The 18884-nt window shown below is 38.3% G+C and overlaps 1 protein-coding gene across 2 annotated transcripts in view; it reads left to right on the forward strand.

Moving 5' to 3' along the window:
• Positions 1-18884, forward strand: part of SH3GLB1 (SH3 domain containing GRB2 like, endophilin B1) — a 48901-nt gene that overhangs the window by 12586 nt on the left and 17431 nt on the right. For both annotated transcript variants that reach the window (XM_020988753.2, XM_078156555.1), the window contains exons 2-5: positions 8886-9027; positions 11163-11291; positions 15875-16008; positions 17244-17336. In XM_020988753.2, the coding sequence (XP_020844412.1) occupies positions 8886-9027; positions 11163-11291; positions 15875-16008; positions 17244-17336 (498 nt within the window). The remainder of the gene's footprint in view (positions 1-8885; positions 9028-11162; positions 11292-15874; positions 16009-17243; positions 17337-18884) is intronic.

Consider the following 18884-nt stretch of genomic DNA (forward strand, 5'->3'; position numbering starts at 1 on the left):
AGCCAAGCACTGTGCTAAGCAGTTTATAATTATTATCTTATTTGGTCCTCACCACAACCCTGGGAGGTAAGTGCTGTTATTATCCCTATTTAACAGATGAGGAAACTGAGGCAAAGGAGGTTAAGTGACTTGCCCAGGGTCACACAGCTAGTAAGTGATTGAGGCTCGTTTTAAACTCAGGTTTTCCTGACTCCAGGCCTGGCACTCTATCTGATGGCACCACCTAGCTAGAAGTTAGAGGGGCTGGAAAAGGCTTCCTATAAAAGGTGGGATTTTAGTTGGAACTTACTTAAAGAAAAACAGGGAAGCCAGGAGGTTAAAATGAGGAAGGAGATCATTATGGGAATGGAGGACAGCCAGAGAGATGGGACTGTCTTGTTTGTGAGACAGCCAAGAGGCCCGCATCACTGGATGGAAAAGTACATGGCAGGGAGATGTAAGAAGACTGGAGTGGAGGTGGGGGCTAAGTTATGCAGGACTTTAAATACAAACAGAGGATTTTCTGTTTATCCTGGAGATAGTAGGGAGCCACTGGAATCTATTGAGTAGGGAGTGACATGGTAAGACCTGTGCTTTAGAGAAATCACTTTGGCAGCTGAATGGAAGATGGAGTGGACTGGAGAGAGGCTTGAGGAAGACAGACTCCCCAGCAGCTTTTGCAGTAGTCTAGGTGTGGGATGATGAGGGTCTGCACCAACGTGGTAGCAGTGTCAGAGGAGAGAGGGCGTGTACTATCTCTACTTGATGAATATGTGATCTCCTTGATGTCGATTCCCCTTTATCAGATTGCAGTCCTTCCACACATTCTCATCCACATTCTCCCACAAATCCTTGAGTGTTCAAGGATTTTTTTAAACCCAAATGAGGTCAGTGAGGCTCTCAGGCTGATGACCTGTCACCTGTCACCCCTCTCTTTCACTGTACAACTCACCCCCTTTTCTGATCCTTGATTCTCTAAGTGATTTTTCCTTCAACTGCACTTCCCTCCCTCTCTTTTTTTTTTTAACAGATGAGGAAATTGAAAGATTAAGTGACACCCAGAACTACTCCATGATTCAAGCCCAGTTGCCCTAGCCCCAGGTCTCTTATCAGCCTTGGCTTTCTTGTAGCTTTTGGTCTTTGGAATGAAATTCATTTTTATTACCTTTCCTTATTTCTATCTTATGTGTGGGCATTTTTCCTCCTACAAAGCTAAGTAGTTAATCAGTGAGATCTTTGTCCATCCACTTAGGATGGATCCATCCATCTGTCTTTTAAAGTAGCTCCCCCTTTTTTTTGTCCTCATGGGAATCTTGTTTTACTTTTGACTACACAACTCCTAAAGTCACAGAGTAGAATATCTTGTAGGAAATTACCACTAGCAGTTATAAAAATTGGGGTAAATATCATTGGCAGATTCAATCCCATAATGTTTCAATTAATTATTCTTTTCTTAAATGCCTGTTTGCTGTCTAGGTTCTTATTGTGACTTTTTGTGGTGCTTTCTTGTTTAGAGGGAAATTACGCAGGAGAGTATAAATCCAATCAGTTTCTGTTTTTGTTTTATTTGCTTTTTAGGTTTTCTCTCTTAGATTCTCAGTCTAATAATAGTAATAATAACTCATATAGCTCTTTTCTATTTACACAGTGCTTTCATGTGAATTGTTTCATTTAATCTTCATAGTATTTTTATTGTCTGAGTAGGTATGTTATTCTTGTTTTACCAGTGAGGAAACTAAAACTGAAAGGGGATTAAATTACATGAACAAGGTCATGCAAGTAAAGTAGTGTCAGAACAGGAACCTGACCCAAGTCTTCTGACTTGTAGAGGATCTGTGTGAAGTCCAGTATTGGAATCAGCTAACCTCCTTTAATCCAGGCGGATGTAATCTTTTTCTCCTCATATATTCTTTTCCCCCACTAAGTGATTAAGCATATAATGAAGGAAAACTCAGTGCCTTCTTGAAAATCAAGTGTAGAGTAATTAGGTAAGTTAATTTCCCTATCCATGTTGACAAAGTTCATGAAGTGAGAAAAAAAAATTACTTCCTTAAATATTGAATTCTCAAATTTCTTGGGCTTTAAAGTATTTTCACAAAGAAAACTTAACCTTGACTTATGAATCCAATGGCTTTTGAATTTAAGGATAATTTAAAATAAAAACTATTAGTGGTCATTTCTAGTTAAGCAAATATCACTATTTCTGTACCAAACCCTAATAACCAGGAATTTAGTTATTAAGCTTAATATAATTTCTAAAAGAATATAACCTTTCAGGTTAATCCTAGAAGTGGGAGGGAGCTGCAGTAGTCTTAAGTTGCCAGCACTGGCCAGTGGTCCAGGATTGTGCCTACTCTGGGGGAAAGGTCACCCCACTTTGCCCTAATCCTTTCCATGACTTAGATGGTAGCAGGAATCAAGAAGGGTCCCAACATGGTATAATGGAAAATACACCAAATACAGAGTTAGAAGATTCTAAGCTCTGACAGTAGATAGGTGCAAAGGATTGCATACAAGGTGTAAGGCATACCCTTAATGGCGCCCAGGATAGTGGTTTTGAGCCTCGCTATATCCAAATGTCTCCAAAAATAGTATTTTCTCGTTTTAAATAAAGTTTATTTATTTAAAAAGTATTTAAGTTCTGCTTTCTTTAGTTTGTTTGAATAAAAGTGTCTTTTGTGATCATTGTTTGCCATAAAGATAAAATAAAATTTCTGGATGCACCCACACTCACTGATGAAATGAGCCATGTGTGCTTGGGGTTATGTGATTGTGATTAAATTTTTCCTCACTGTGCAGTGGGCATGACAGTAAGTATACTACCTACCTGCATGGTGGCTGTGAATACTTATAAACTGTGAAGCACTAAATATGTGTGATTTTGTTGTTATGAATCAGTAAATAGCACTTAGCCCCCCAATACAGCAGGTTTCCTGGCTGCTGCTTTCCAGTATAGCACCCTCTTATAGGGTGTCCCAGGTGACTTAGTCTTCACACCTTTGGGACACTGTACAAAGTGCAGCTTAATGCTTATGGGCTAAACAGCTTGTAGCTGTTTATAAATTATAAACTGTTTATAAAACCACTCAGGGGTGTAAGTTGTGGGTTCCTATTGAGGTGAGTGGGATAGAGACCACTTACCCAAATAAAAACTCAGAGGTTTCTCCAGGTAGAAAACAAGTTTTATTCTAGCAAGTCTCGTGTGAGAATTGGGCATCACCTACCCAGGGCGGACTGGAGTAGGGAGGCAGGATACAAGCAGCAAGAAAGCAGTTATATACCCTTAGACAAACAACTGTAGGAAAACCCCACACACACACATTTGTTTACCTCAATCTCTTTATCCTCATTAGTTGAGGTAAGAGACCTTACATTCTACCCAGAAACTAAGAGATACATTTTACCCAAAACAAGCTTGGGAGCTAGAAGATTGCCTTATTTGGCAAAGATAAGGCTGGGGTGGTGGTTACAAAACAAGGGAGGGGGTGGGCAACAGATGTATGACCCGATCACATGATTTACAGGAAAACAAAACATAGGCCCTGCTAATGCTAAAGCCTTAACTAAATTTTGGGGCATAGCTTCCATTTCATATGAGAAACTTTCACTTGTCCCACACAGTCCACCCTCTCATTTCATAGTTGAAAGTTTCTCACGCCAAGCAGCCCCCCCTGTTTGCTGTTTCATCAGGGTTTGGCCTTTCCTCTTCTTCCTGACTGACTGGCATCCACCCTTGATTCCCTGATATCATTAATCTTATGGAGTCACTAACAGGCTCTTTTAATGTAATCATCCTAGAGAGTGTCCCCTGTACAGTAGTAGTCATGCAAGGGACACACACTGGGAGTAGTATGACTCCACTCACTGCTATCAATAAGAACCATAAAACCTGCTTCCACCCAGTTCTCCCAAACCAGGACCACCCCTTTAAGTAAATATGGGAAGGATTAATCTAAGCATTGACAAATCAAAGGGGCAGCCCCTTCATAAATGTAGATACCGAGACCCAAAAGAAAACAATAATGCAGTTGTCCCTTTAAGAATCACAAATAATTCTTTTCTTATACAGCTGTCTGGCATGGAACATCATCAGTGAATTCCTCTTGTCCTTGGTATTTGCTCCTGTCATCTCCAGCACAGCATCTCAGCATCTTCCTCTTCTTCTTTTTCTTCTTTTAGGAACCAGCCTTCTGTCCATTCTCCTACAGAAGTGATCTTAGCACAATTTTAAATCACTATTTCTAGTCCTTATAACCCTGATCATTTTTACAAACTTAAAATTAAAATCATGGCCAATTGTCGTGTTTAAGAAATTCATATCAGAACCCAGTGTCTTATACTTTACATTAATCCATTATTAATTTCCTCACCAGGGGGATGAGACTTCACTATGGAATTAATCACAGGCTCCAGTACATACATATCAATTTTTAACACAGTACAAAATTTTAGTCATGCCTTGTTTCTTTGATGGCATTTACAACATAAACCACAAGCCATTCTTCTTTTAGCTTTATTAATCAATGGTAACAAAACTTTAGACAAATATGATATTATCCAAATAACAAAATAACATTCCCACAAGCTCTTGATTATCTCCATACCATTACCAAGAATTAAAAAGACCCTAACTCATACTGGAACACAGTCCCAGTTCTATAATAACCTAAGATGTTCCATAATCAATTATTTTGGTAAATGTGTTTACTTATAAAACCTTCTGATTAAAGAAACTAGCCATTAAGAGATTAGAATAAGGGAACAGTATTTCCCTCAACTTCCTGTCAACTCCAGAGAGAGTGTTATGTTGAACTGTAAACTGCATTGAGCCAGACTTAAAGCCCTCCAGGTTTCAGTTAAGGACACTTGGAGTTAGACTAAGAAACAGTCAGTCATTAGTCCCAGCAAGTTCCAACAATCAGTTTAAGATATGACTATAATCTAATCCTTTTTTTACGTCTCATGCTGACTACTTGCTCTGATCATAGAAACTTACCATAGAAGGAAAAAGCAGGGACAGGTGACGTATCAAACGTGACAGGATAAAACATCCTTAGCTTTGTTTAAATTCAGATAGAGTTGCAGTTCTCCCATCATGCAGTATCTGTTTCTCCTCCTAGCCAAACTCAGGAATAGTTAAGTGGGGAACGAATATTCCTTTCCAAAGGAACATAATGGGAAAACTGAGCCAGGAGGATCCCATCCTACATTGAGACTAAGATTGTCCCCTCAGCTTTCCCAAATGAATTACGTTTCCTCTAAGTAGACCTCCACCTGTTCTTGTGGCATTTCTTTCAGATACTGATTTAATGCAGACAACTATACCTAGATTCAAACTCAAAACAAAATTTGTTATAGTCCTAAGAGCCTTTTACCTCAAACAGCAAGTCTCACTAATCACAGCTTAAAGCCAGATACAGTTAATTTTACTCTTATGGAGTTGCAATAAGCAATACAGATTTACCAGGACTCATAATAAGAAATCTCACTTTACATCTTTCCTTCTCAAATTTAAACTTGTCCTGGTGTAAAAGCCAATCATTAGAAATCATTTCTATACACTTGCAAATTCTCAGTAAGCTAAGATCATTGTCTAGGAACTGCATAATCCTAACAAGTTCTTTTCTCAGGGCAGATGACCTTGCCCACACAGATATAGTAGTCAATTGACCCTTTTTGGGTTTTAACATTAACAATTTCACGAATTTCATAAATGATAGCAAAACAATTTTAACTGAAATTCCCTTTAAATACAGACAAAATTTGGAAATTCTATGCTTTCTTAAATTACAATACTTGGAAGGAAATGTTACAAAACAGGATCACACAGAATGCCCCAACAGCCAAATTCATTCCTTTTTCTTTTTTCTCTGAAGACACAATTAATTTAACATTCCAGAAGATAAAAGAAATTGCCCTTCCAGCAACATAACTAATACAATTGAAAACAGACTCAATAAAAAATCTTTCTTTCTAGACCCCTTCACCAGATTCAACAGTCTCCTGGGGCCACATAGTTAATAAATTTCTTAATGCCAAATAACAATATGTGCTCTTAAAATTATACAAGTACACATTTCTAAGTTCAATACCCTTGGCCCTTTACAAAGGGATATATTATCCACAAATTCATATATTTCTTTAATATTTCAGTTCCCCATTCATGTCCATATTACAGTTTGGAATCACCTATTGTAATCAGGTCAGTTTAAAATGTACTGGGCCGGTATTCTAACCACTCTTTCCTTTCCCTCCAGGTAGGCACCTCTGGAGCTTAATAATTAATTGAACAGTAATAATCATAACTCACAATAACCAATATGGCATCTTCCCAGCATGGGGAACTTAAGACCCCACCCACCCACCCAAATTACGCTCACCAAGATTACTACACAGCTTTCTTTTTGCATTTCTGAAGGGAGATAATTGAATAGAGCTCTCCCTCTCTCTCTTCCCAAACTGCTTTTACAACTTTACTATGCACTCTAAACAATTCACTCGTCTTACACTATTTTTCCACTGTTCTTTAGTTTCTTTCAATTTACTTTAGTGCCAAACACTGTAACAAGTTCTGAAATTAAAAACATCACATTTTTACCAATCTGAATGAGTTGGGACTTGTGGGGAAACATCTTGGTCTTGGCAACAGTCAAACCCAGTCATCCCCAACAAGCTGCAGCCCTCAGCACAGCCCCCCACTGCCCATAAATTACCTAGTGTTTATGTTCTGGTACACAAAAACTTTTTTATGAGAGGCAGAAAAGATTTAAGTGCTACCTCTCTTTTTGATCTGAGGGGAAAAGGTTCCCTTTTTCTCTCTTTGTCTCCATACTCAAATTTGGCCAGAATTAGAATGCAGAGAGAGAGAGAGAAATTATTTTTTTCCGAAAGTTTCAAAACCTTCTTACTTTCAAAACCTCTGTTCACACTGTGCAAATAAACTATACCTTCCTTAAGCTTTCTATACATACTCCTCTCTCCTACATGCTTAAACTTTCTTGCCTTTCTTTCTAATGGACTTTGATTAAAGTCCCTTTAAAACTGCACATATCTTATGTCTTTCTAATTCTGACCTGACACTTCAAAAATCCTTCTCAACTTGCTTTTTACCAATCATATAACTTAAATAATAAAGTATTTTTCTCTCTTTCCCTCTCCCATCCACCTGTTCCTCTGAGGCTGCTGTTACCAGGGAGGAAGAGGGGGAGAGAAAGAAAGAGACTTTTGGAGGCCAGCTGCAGCCTTTTGCTGTCTGGCTACAAAAGATCCACACTGACACTCACTCATACCACGCACAGATACAAACACACACACAAAAAAATAGACATACAATAACCCTCCGCCCTGTAGAATCCTCAAATCATCAAATCATATTTAATCATTTTCTTCCTGTCCTTTCCTCTATATTTTGGTAGTTCATTCCAGTTTTGCAATCAGTTGCCCAAAGGACTGTCTATAGGTACCTCACATTTTTGCGCTCCGACTGCACAAATTTAGATTGTTCCTTTCCCATTCCTAGGCCCTCACCTAGGGAATTTATGGGAGTCGTCACCGAACTCCCCGAGTCTAAAGACTCAGCCGAATCACTGAGGAGGCTCGTCCACTCCTCACCAGGCACCCATGAAGCTTTCTCAGTGGCGTCCTTTTGATGAGGTATCTATTCCACAATTTGACTAGGCCCGGACTCCGTCTAAACTAGAGTCCGCCCCTAAAGGGCCCTCACCCTATGCCAATTACCTCCAGACCCCTGAGTGCTTACCTCTGGTTTGCACGAGTACAACTTAAGTGACTGCTCTCACTCACCAGCTGGCAGAATTTCTTAGTGTCATTTTAGTCATCGGAGCCCTAACAAACCTTCTGTTTCTCCGAGTCCCTCTCTTTGGGATTGTTTCAGTGACTGGGCAGTAACTTCCCTCCAGGGCTCAAGACCTCCGAGGATTCTCAGATGCGCGCTTGGCCTTGACCTTGGCAGGGAAGCCCCCTCCCTAATCAAAGAAAATTCCTGACGATTCCCCAATTGAGTGGGATAGAGACCACTTACCCAAATAAAAACTCAGAGGTTTCTCCAGGTAGAAAACAGAAGTTTTATTCTAGCAAGTCTCGTGTGAGAGTTGGGCATCCCCTATCTAGGGCAGACTGGAGTAGGGAGTCAGAATACAAGCAGCAAGAAAGCAGTTATATACCCTTAGAGAAACAACTCTAAGAACCGCCCCCCCAATTGTTTGCCTCAATCTCTTTATCCTCATTGGTTGAGGTAAGAGACCTTACATGCTACCCAGAAACTAAGAGATACATTTTACCCAAAACAAGCTTGGGAGCTAGAAGATTGCCTTATTTGGCAAAGATGAGGCTGGGGTGGTGGTTAGAGAACAGGGGAGGGGGTGGGCAACAGATGTATGACCCGATCACATGATTTACAGGAAAACGAAACATAGGCCCAGCTAATGCTAAAGCCTTAACTAAATTTTGGGGCATAGCTTCCGTTTCATATGAGAAACTTTCACTTGTTCCACACAGAGGGAAGCCTAGAAAGCAACAGAGTAGTAGGTCAAGAAAGCTCATCAGAGTGTTATATAATACTTCTTTGACCTGGTGAAATACTTATAGGCCAGGCCCATTTAGGACCTTTGCCCTCTACTTTCCTAGTATTCTTTCCCACACTGATAATTTCCCTCTCTACTTAGCTTCCCCCTTCAGTGATAATGTCAGTCTGTTAAGTTGTCAGGATGTCTGGCCATTAGGGATTGTTCTGTGTTATACACCCTGATTTTCAAACAGTTTACAGATGATCAGTCTTTTGGAATACATCTTATTCATGAGTTGGGGACTGCCTGTATTGCAATTACTCATTTTTTTAAACTCAATTTGAGGGATAATTACTTTATTCTTTTCTTTATCGAAAACAGTTCACAGAAGAAAAGCTTGGTCAGGCAGAGAAGACTGAATTGGATACTCACTTAGAGAACCTTCTTAGCAAAGCTGACTGCACCAAATACTGGACAGAAAAAATTTTGAGGCAAACTGAGGTGCTATTGCAGCCAAATCCTAGTAAGGAATCCTCTTTTCTACTTGGTCTTATTCGGCAATTACTACTTGTGCTGCTACATGTTGGGCTTTTTTCCCCCTCTAATTAGCTTTAATGAGTCTTTTAACAGTTGGAATTTTTTTGTCTTTTGTTTTTGATTGAAATAGATTATTCTACATTTTTCTGTAGTACAAGACCTTCATATATAATGATAATATTTGAAGACTTTCTGGAATCTTGTTTCACTGAGTACAATCAGAATAAAATACAAGTTAAGCTCAGTACCCTAAAATGTAAAAAAAAATCAAGCTCCATTACTTCTCAGGCTGTGATCTAAATGAATTTCAAAAAACATATGATTGGAAAGGCTACAAAGATAAACAAATCCTTCTGTTTGCATAGAGAAAGGAATATTTCTGAATTATTCCAGATAAAATATAATACATTAGAGTTGCTTCATATTTTTCCAAACATGGAATTTTAGAACAGGTAATTTTATCTCTATTTTACAGTTAAAGAAATTGAGTCTCAGAAAGGTTAGACTTGTCCAGTGTTGCTCAGTTTATTGGCAGTGGAACCAGAATTAAGACTCAGGGCTTTTCACACCCAATCAAGTACTCAATCCACCATATCATTTTTTGGGGGAGGAAAAAGAGGACAAGTGACAAATGGTTGATGGGAATGAGCCATGTGAATTTTTTTCTTGCATAATTCTCCCCCTCTCTTCCACCATGACATATTGACAGCACTGTAAAATGTCATGAAATTATTATTAGATATTTTATCTGGATTTTAAAATTTTAGACTTAGAATTTATTACTACCATGTGGACATCAAGTTCAAAAGCTATAAGAAATAACTACTGATGGTTCTAGATTTTTTTCTTACTTAGCTTACAAAGTTTTTTGGTTTTTTGGTTTTTTTTCTTAACAGACATTTCTTTAAATGAGGAATAGTTTGTCTGGAAAAATGTTTAGTCTTTCATGCTTATGTAGTTCATCTATCATGTAAGGGGACGCATTTAAGGCCTCTAAGGGTCTTAGCCCATAGTTTGGAAGGAAGGAAAGAAAGAACAGACATTTTTATTTCAGTACCTTCCCTTATGATAACAGAATTTCTTCTAATATATATTAGTAATCCGCAGCAAGAAAATCGTATAGTCATTTATTTGTATGTAAAACCAAGTAACAATTAACTTACTATTTTAAAATTAATTTTTATTAATATGCCGCAGTAGCCTATTAATCAGATTTAACTTAAAGAATATACTAGTCCTAAATTCAGTACTTGAAATGTAAATACCTCTCCATTCTCTCAGATTACAAATATCTCTGAAACATTTTCTGCTGTGTAGTAAAATCTACCATAGAAATCATCATTGCTCTAGTATTAACATACAGCAGAAGAAAGTTTTTGCTGGCAGATATGATGTGTGAAATTATTTTCTTCATCTTAACCAAATTAAACTTACAGACAGCTGTATATCATAATGACAGTATATTGCTAGCATCAGATCACTGTCACTTCAGTCTGAACTGGCTCATTTATGGACTCTCACGTCTATATTTAATCTTTATTAAAGTCTCCTGGAGACTTTCAGCTAGGCCTAGCAGAGATTTAGCTTAAGGTAGAAGAGACTTGTATGTTATTCTCATTTTCTAATAGTGTATCCCCTCTAAACTTAGAAATAGCTTGTATTTATGTTTTCTATATCCAGGATACAGGCAAACATTTAGTAGATTTGAAAGAAAAATCTAAATGCAAAAAAGGAGTTTTATACTTGAAAGTAACTGTTTCTACCAGACTTTTTAAGAACTTGAAATCCCATAGGACTCTCATATAAACCTAGGAAAAGTTTTACCTTTTAAAATAATTTTAGTGTCCAGTTATTTTAATAAGTTTAATTCCTGATTTAAAAAAAAAGCCCCTGTAAATAAACTCCTAAAGAAGAAGAATATTGGTCTATTAGTATTTTGATAGTCAAATAAGATAGTTTTGCTATTTTTCATAATCAGTAAGATCTGTATTTTAATATGTGGTGGTACCTTCATACTTGTTTGAAGAGAGGGCATAGTTCATAATAAAATGTTTCAAAAAGTAGTTTACTAAACTAAAAATAGTATTTTAAATTAATTTTGTAATCTTAACTTTTCCCCAGATGCTAGAATAGAAGAGTTTGTTTATGAGAAGTTGGATAGAAAAGCTCCAACTCGTATAAACCACCAAGAACTCTTGGGACAATTCATGATTGATGCAGGGAATGAGTTTGGCCCAGGAACTGCTTACGGTAAGTGAAAGCCAAGATTTGCTAAGAAATGCTTTATAGTAGGATTAAATCTTCATTAGAGATATCTTTTTTGAAGTCACTTTAGCTTCAAATTTGGGGTGTTCAGTTGTTACTTGAAGCAAAGACAAGTTAATAAAAAAAAAATCAGCAGTATCCATGGAACTCTGTAAAAGCTCTGCCCTAAAATCTAAATCTAAAAAAATCTAAAATTTTAGATTTGAAAGGCACCTTGAAGATGATCTAATTCAACTCCTTCATTTTACAGATAAGAAGAATCAGCCTCTGGTAACTGAACTGATTTGCTCAAGATCATACTAGTTAGTGTCAGAGTTTGGCCCAGCATGCTGACCTTTTTTCTTCTATGCCCGATGGACTTTCTATCATCTCTTGATGTTCCTGCTTCACTTCTTAGTAGAGTTGTCATTGATTCTGATATATGTTCATCAACATCGTTTTGTCCATCTTTGTTTTCCTTGACTTTTCTGAAACCATGTGATACTGACCATCCCAATCTTCTACTATTTTCTCCTCCTTTGGCTTCTATGACTGATTTTTCTTTTTGGCTTCCTTTTTTTCCCCTTCTACCGCCCATGGTTTTGAGTATACCTCATGTCTCTATCCTTGTGTTTTCTTCACACAATATTCTGTCTGCTTTAGTCGCCATTTCTATTTGGATAACTCCTGTATCTATGATTCTGGACCTGGCATCTCCCAAGAGTTCTTATTGCTTAATTTTCAACTGCCCACCGGACATCTTCACATAGATGTCCAACTAACACCTCAAACTTAATATTTTAAAAATTAAACTTATCTATTGCCTTGTTCCTCAGCCCCTACTACTCTTTCTTCTAAATTTCCTGTGTACCTTGTCTGTACCACTATTCTTCTAATCATCCAGACTTGAAACCTCAGTCTTGCTTTGATTATTCTCAGTCCCTTTCACCACCGCCCAGTGGCCAAGTCAGTTGCCAAGCCTGTCAGAGAATATAAGCTGTAACAGACCTAAGCAGGAACATCCTCTCCACAAGCCCCACAAATAATCCTTTAACCTGTACCTGCAGACTAGAGGTGGAAGATGATCGGTGCCTCCTGAGGCAGGCCAGCCAGCTTTGGGACAGCCTGAATTGCCAGGAAGTTTGCCTTCTCTTGATCACAATCTCTGCATTTGCAACTCCCACCCATTGTTCCTAGTTTTGCCCTTGGGGGCCAACTAGAATAAGTTCAGTCCCCCTAAAACATTTTAGGACTAGTGTCATGTACTTTTCCAAACCAAACATCCCAAGTTCCTTCAGTTTTGTATTGGAAAACATAGTCTCCAGGCTGCTTACTGCCATGTTCTACCTTGCCAGGGACTGCATCGTATACAATGCCCAGATCTGGTCTGATCAAAGCAGAAGACAGTGGGACTGTTACTTTCCTGGTTGTGGAGGCGATGTCTCAGTTTATGCTGCTTAAGATCATGTTAGCTTTAAGGGAGCTGTTGTATCACACTGATTAAAATTTGGGCTCATGTCTTCTAAAACCTCTAGATATTTTTCACACCATTTGTTCTCTAGACATACCTCCTCCATTCTGTTCTTGCATAATTGATGCTTTTGAATCTAAGTGTAGGACTTCTCATTTAACCTTATTATGAATTCTAAGACATCTAGCTTGTAAGCTGACCCAGCCTTTATGATACTTGCAGATTTGATAAGTAGACCATGTATACCTTATCCAAGTCACTGATGTAGGCCCTGATCATATCACCTCCTATCTAGACTACTGTAGTAACCTGCTGGTTGGTCTCCCTGATTCAGTAATCTCACCACTCCAGTCAGTTCTCCAGTATCTGCATCGGTTGTCAAACTGATCTTCCTAAAGTTTAGGTCTGACTATGTTATCTTTCTGTTTAGTTAATTCTAGTGGTTCCCTGTCACCTCCAGGATCAAATTTAAAATTAACTGTTTGGCATTCAAAGCCTTTCATAACCTGGCACCCTCCCACCTTCACTATTTTACAGTCCAGTGACACTGACCTCCTTAGCACGGTTTCTGGGTACATCATAGGCATGTAATAAATACTTGTTGCTTTGTTGACTAAATGCTCACAAAATATCCCTTTAGTAATGTATCCTAGAACTTGTTCCAGGAATAGAAATTAAGCTCATTGGCCTAGAGTTCATTCTCTTTCTGTTTGGAAAATTGTAATATTTATTTCCTTTCAGTTTATGAATTTCCTCACATGAGTATATGTTCTTACTCTGCTGTGCTACTCATTGCTGTTCATTTAATCAGTTTCTTTTTATATGAAGTGTACTCATGCATCCTATTCCAGTCAAGAGTCATATTTCCTGTCATTTCTACTTCTGCAGTGTCCTGTCTCCGTCCTCTCATTTTCATATGCTCTCTGCCTCTCACCTGAGCTGCTATTATCCCCTCATAGTTGACCTCTTGGCCTTCAGTCTCTCTTTTCTCCTTTCTTTACACCACAGCCAAAACAATCTTTCTCATTCACAGATCTGTGTCACTCCCCTGCTTAAAAACTGTTAGGTGCTGGGCCTGGACTCAGAAAGGGCTGTGTTCAGATCTTGCCTCAGGCATTTACTAGCGCTGTGAGCCTGGGCAAGTCATTTAACCGATGCCTTCCTCAGTTTCCTTATCTGTAAAGTGACATCATAATAGCACCTACCTCACAGGGTTCTTGTGAGAATCAAACAAGTATATGTAAAGCATTGTTTAAAACTTGAAAGTGCTATATAAATGCTAGCTATTATTTTGCTGGCTCCCCTTAGGATAAAATACACATTCCTTATCCTTGGTATATTCAGTGTCTCCCTTCTCCCCTAAGCTAACATGATCTGAAGCAGCATGAGACATCATGTCCACAGCTATGGAATTAGCAGTCCCATTCTATCAGACCAGATGTGGACATTACTGGCACAGGCAAACTGGAACATGTTCAGAGGAGGGTGGCAAGTGGATTGGAGAAGAGAGTTAGAATGCAGAGTAAACTGAAAAGCATGTTGTTTGAAGATATGGTTGTTAAACATTTAACAGCTTACTCTGCTTAATCCCCTGGCTGTGATTTCTTCATCTATAAAATGAGATAGTTGAGCTAAATGGCATCTTAGATCCCTCCCAGCTCTAAATCCGTAATCCAGGGCAAATTTTCTCTTGAGGTTTTGCTCAGGTGCTCTCTCTTTCTGCTAGGAGACCTTCCCTTATCTTCCCTTCACTACAACTAATAGAGATTTCTCTCTCTCAAATCTCACATGCAGCTCTGACCTTCCTCATTCTAACTTGTGTTAGTCATTATTATGCACTTCTTAATGCAACTTTTGCGTAAGCTTGGTGACACAGTGGATAGAGCGCCTTGCCTGGAGATTGAAATCTGACCTCAGATACTTACTGACTGTGTGACCCTGGGCAAGTCACTTCACCCTGTTTGCCTCAGTTTCCTCATCTGTAAAATGAGCTGGAGAAGGAAATGGCAAAACCACTATCTTTGCAAAGAAAACCATAAATGGGGTCATGAAGGGTCAGACACAGCTGAAATGATTGAACAACAAAAAAATACAACTTTTAGATTGTAGACTTCTTGGGAATAGGGACTGTCATTTTTGATATTCAACTCCCTGGCACCTTATACAGCATTTTGCACATAGTAGGTACTGTTACTGAATGAATGGCACCTTTCAGCTGTAGACAATCCTGTTATCCATAGATACCTTATTTTATTTTATTTTTTTGGGGTTTTTTTTAGTGAGGCAGTCGGGGTTAAGTGACTTGCCCAAGGTCACACAGCTAGTACATGTCAAGTGTTTGGTCTGAGGCCGGATTTGAACTCAGGTCCTCCTGACTTCAGGGCCAGTGCTCTATCCACTGGGCCATCTAGCTGCCCCTCCATAGATACTTTATAAAACATTTTGCGAGCATTCACATCTTATAAAGTTTTCTGTAATCTAACACCACACATATTTTAATGTCAACTTAATTTTATGACTTAAAAATTGCCAGATTGTTATTAATTACAATTAACATTTATTTAATAGGAAGCTATCTAGCAATTATATATTTGTAACTTTAAATATTTCTTAATTTAAAAATTAATCTAGGGGCAGCTAGGTGGTGCAGTGGATAGAGCACTGGCCCTGGAGTCAGGAGGACCTGAGTTCAAATACGGCCTCAGACCAAACACTTAACACTTACTAGCTGTGTGACCCTGGGCAATAACCCCAGTTGCCTCATCAAAAAAAAAAAATTAGCCTAACTTCAAGTCATCAGATCAGAGCTACATAGTTGGCAGAGACTTCAGAGACCGTCTAGTCAAGCTCCCTCATCTTGTAGATGAAGAAACTGAGGCCCTGGGAGGTGGGGACTTGCTCAAGTTTCCACAGATAAGTAGGCATCAGAAGTAGGATTTGAACCCAGGCCCTCTAACTCCAGGACTAGAGTCTTTTTGAGGTTATGTAATTTTAGCTGTTAGTTTCATAAGAACTATTTGATTTTTGAATAGGCAGGTTGCTGCTTTATCTTCTCATTGTAGGAGCTTAGTAATTATATGCATTACCAGAAGATTGTAAATAAAATTTTCTTTTACAGGTAATGCCCTCATGAAATGTGGAGAAACACAAAAACGAATTGGAACAGCAGACAGAGAACTGATTCATACATCTGCAATAAACTTTCTTACTCCTTTAAGAAACTTTATAGAAGGAGATTATAAAACAATTGCTGTGAGTTGGAAGACTTTTTTTTTTTGTCAAATAGTTTATCTTTATGTACTTACACTGTAATAAGTGTTGGCAAGTATATTCACCTTATTGACTGATTTAAAAGTCTTAATTATAGGGATGTAACAGGCACAGAAATCATTTTTTAAAATCTCTCCAGATATGCTCCCTGTTCAGCATACCATTGGAGTGGGAGTTAAAAGCTGGGCCAAAGTAGAGAACTAGTGTGAATCTTATTTAGTGGTTAAGACAGTGGTATTAGTATTAAACAACTCTTTGTCTCTCTGTCAGTGGATAGATCTGTAGTACAATTCCTGGAAATTCAAGGAAAGGGAAAGAGCTGTCATTCAAGTAGCACTTAAGTCATAGGACAGTTTTCAAAAATACACTGTGCATGTAGTTGTCATGCTGTATGTGGAGATTCTTGAGGCTGATGTGAGTCCCAAACACCCACCTATTTGCCTTAGGGGGACCTAATCAGTGAGCATGTAGACTTCCAGAAATTATTCATCATTTCCTCTTAATTTCCTTAGAGGTGTGGTGGAACCTTGCCTTATGGAAGAAGTAAATTCTTCCCAATATTCTCTTTCCTGCTGTTCCCCCTGCAGACCCACTCCATTGTGTTCTTCTAGGCTAAAGCCTCTTATATATGCCCTGGAATGCAAGCAGGAAAAAGCTCTCATCTTGATTCCAAGTATTGACTCCTTTTGGCTAAATTTGCAAATCCCTTATTCTAAAACATTTTGGAAACACATTGTTTTTAGAAAATGTTTGTTGGTGTGAAAATTAAATGTTGGTAGCATTTGATTTTCCTATAGCTTTTTAGCTTGAGTCAGTTTTTTCCTTTTAAAAATGTTATTGATATCTTTATCTTTAAAAGTCCATCAAAACTAACCAACATATCAGCTCAGAATATTCTGTATTCCCTGCCCATAGGGCCCAACCTCTATGAAGATGGGAGGAAGCTCCATTTTTCATCTGTTTTCCAGGATCAATCTGAGACTTCATAACAGTATTTATTCTGTTTTATTCCTAGATCCCCATTTTATGTATGAGGAAACTGAGACTTAGAGAAGTCAAGGGATTTGGCCAGGGTCACATTACTAATCATTGTCTCCTCACTCTCGGTCTTATACTGTAGCTGTTGCACCACCTAAGTGCCTAGATAAAATTTATCATCTGTTTTTTCTGCATGCTGAATTCTCAGCTCATTGAAGGGCCCTTTTGTATATTTACAGAAAGAAAAGAAACTACTGCAAAATAAGAGACTTGATTTGGATGCAGCAAAGACCAGACTGAGGAAGGCAAGAAATTTAGATGCTAAGGTCACAGTAAGTAGTGTTTTAGACTCCTTATTAAGCTAAAAAACCATTATCCTCAAAGAGTCAGAATTGTTACTGATATATCAAATGAAGTATGACTGTAAGCAAGTTATTTTTGATTTTGAAATCAAACTCACCCATATTTTATACACCAAATTATTGTTGTTCTCTTCAAAATAGTGAGGCTATCTGTGTATTCCAGTTACGCTGGTCTTTCTGGAGATAATTATTGGCATTGCCTTTGGAGCCCTCATCACGTTCAGTTTAATATCATGTCCCTGCTAGATGGAATATGACTAAGACATAGCCCTTGTCTTCTTAGAAGTGTGCCACTTAGGAGGAGAGACAAGACAAATGTATGCAGAACTAGTACAAGGGAGAGTATAAAAGAAACGTCGTCATAACTGACATGTAGGTAATGCTTAAAAGTTTGCAAAGCTCTCTCTACGTATGTTTAAACTCTTGTCCATCTCATTTGATCCTCACTACAACCTCATAAGATACTACAGGTATTGTATTCACCTTTTATCAGTGAAGAAACTGAAACCCATAACAGTTAATGAGCGACTTACCTAGGGTCAAACATTTAGGAAGGGCCAGAGACAGAATTCATTCCAGGGTCTTCTGAGTCCATTTAAGTTTTTCCTTACATGGTTATTAGCTCATTCTTAAGTTTTTCTTTACATGGTTCATTAGCTCCTTCTAAAGGCAGGTCATAGAACCAAAGGTTGGAAGGGTCCTCAGAGGTCCTCTGGTCCAACCAAATATAATCTTGGCCATATCTAGAAACCCTGAGTAAGGGGAAACCTACTGGTACCGAGGCATCCCAATCCACTTGTAGGTAGCTGTCGTGGTACTTTTTTCTTTATATGAAGCTAAAATTGTGTCTGTCAGTTGCTTCTGCCCACACTCTTAATTCGTCTCTCTGGGGTTGAGAAAAGACTTTAGTCTCTCTTTCACATATCAGCCCTTCAAATATTTGAATACAGCTTTAATGTCCCTTTGAGGTTTTCTCTTCTCTGGGTCCTTAAGTTCTTATATGACACAGCCCCAAGTCCTTTCACGGCCCTGTTTATATTCTGTGGATGTTCATTAGCTTACCTGTGCAGTACCCCAAAACGAACCCAGTATTCCAGGTGTTTGACTGGGGCAGAAAAGAGCAGAACTGTCACTGTCCTAGGCCTGAGTGATCCTGATGCCATTCCTAGTGTAGCCTAACATTGCTTTAGCATTTTTGTCTGACATATCACAGCGCTGACTCACATTGAACTTGAATGCCGAGCAAGGAATCCCCAAAATGTTTTGATCAGTGGCAGTGTCGTAAGGAAGCTATTATGATACTTCATCCAAAGTGACCCCATTTTGAAGAACATACTTCATTAAAGGTTATAAGTTATGTTAAATTTTTTGTAAAAGATTTCATTCGGGTTAGGTTATAATTGTTTATTAATGCAGTAATTCAAGGATTGTACACATTAACTATTCACAAAGGAATTCGTGTACCTACCTCAGCAGGATTTTTAGGCTTTTTACATTTTTATAGTTGAGAATACTAAT

This window comes from Phascolarctos cinereus, unplaced genomic scaffold, assembly GCF_003287225.1.
Source record: "Phascolarctos cinereus isolate Bilbo 61053 unplaced genomic scaffold, phaCin_HiC Scaffold_5;HRSCAF=322, whole genome shotgun sequence".
NCBI lineage: Eukaryota > Metazoa > Chordata > Mammalia > Diprotodontia > Phascolarctidae > Phascolarctos > Phascolarctos cinereus.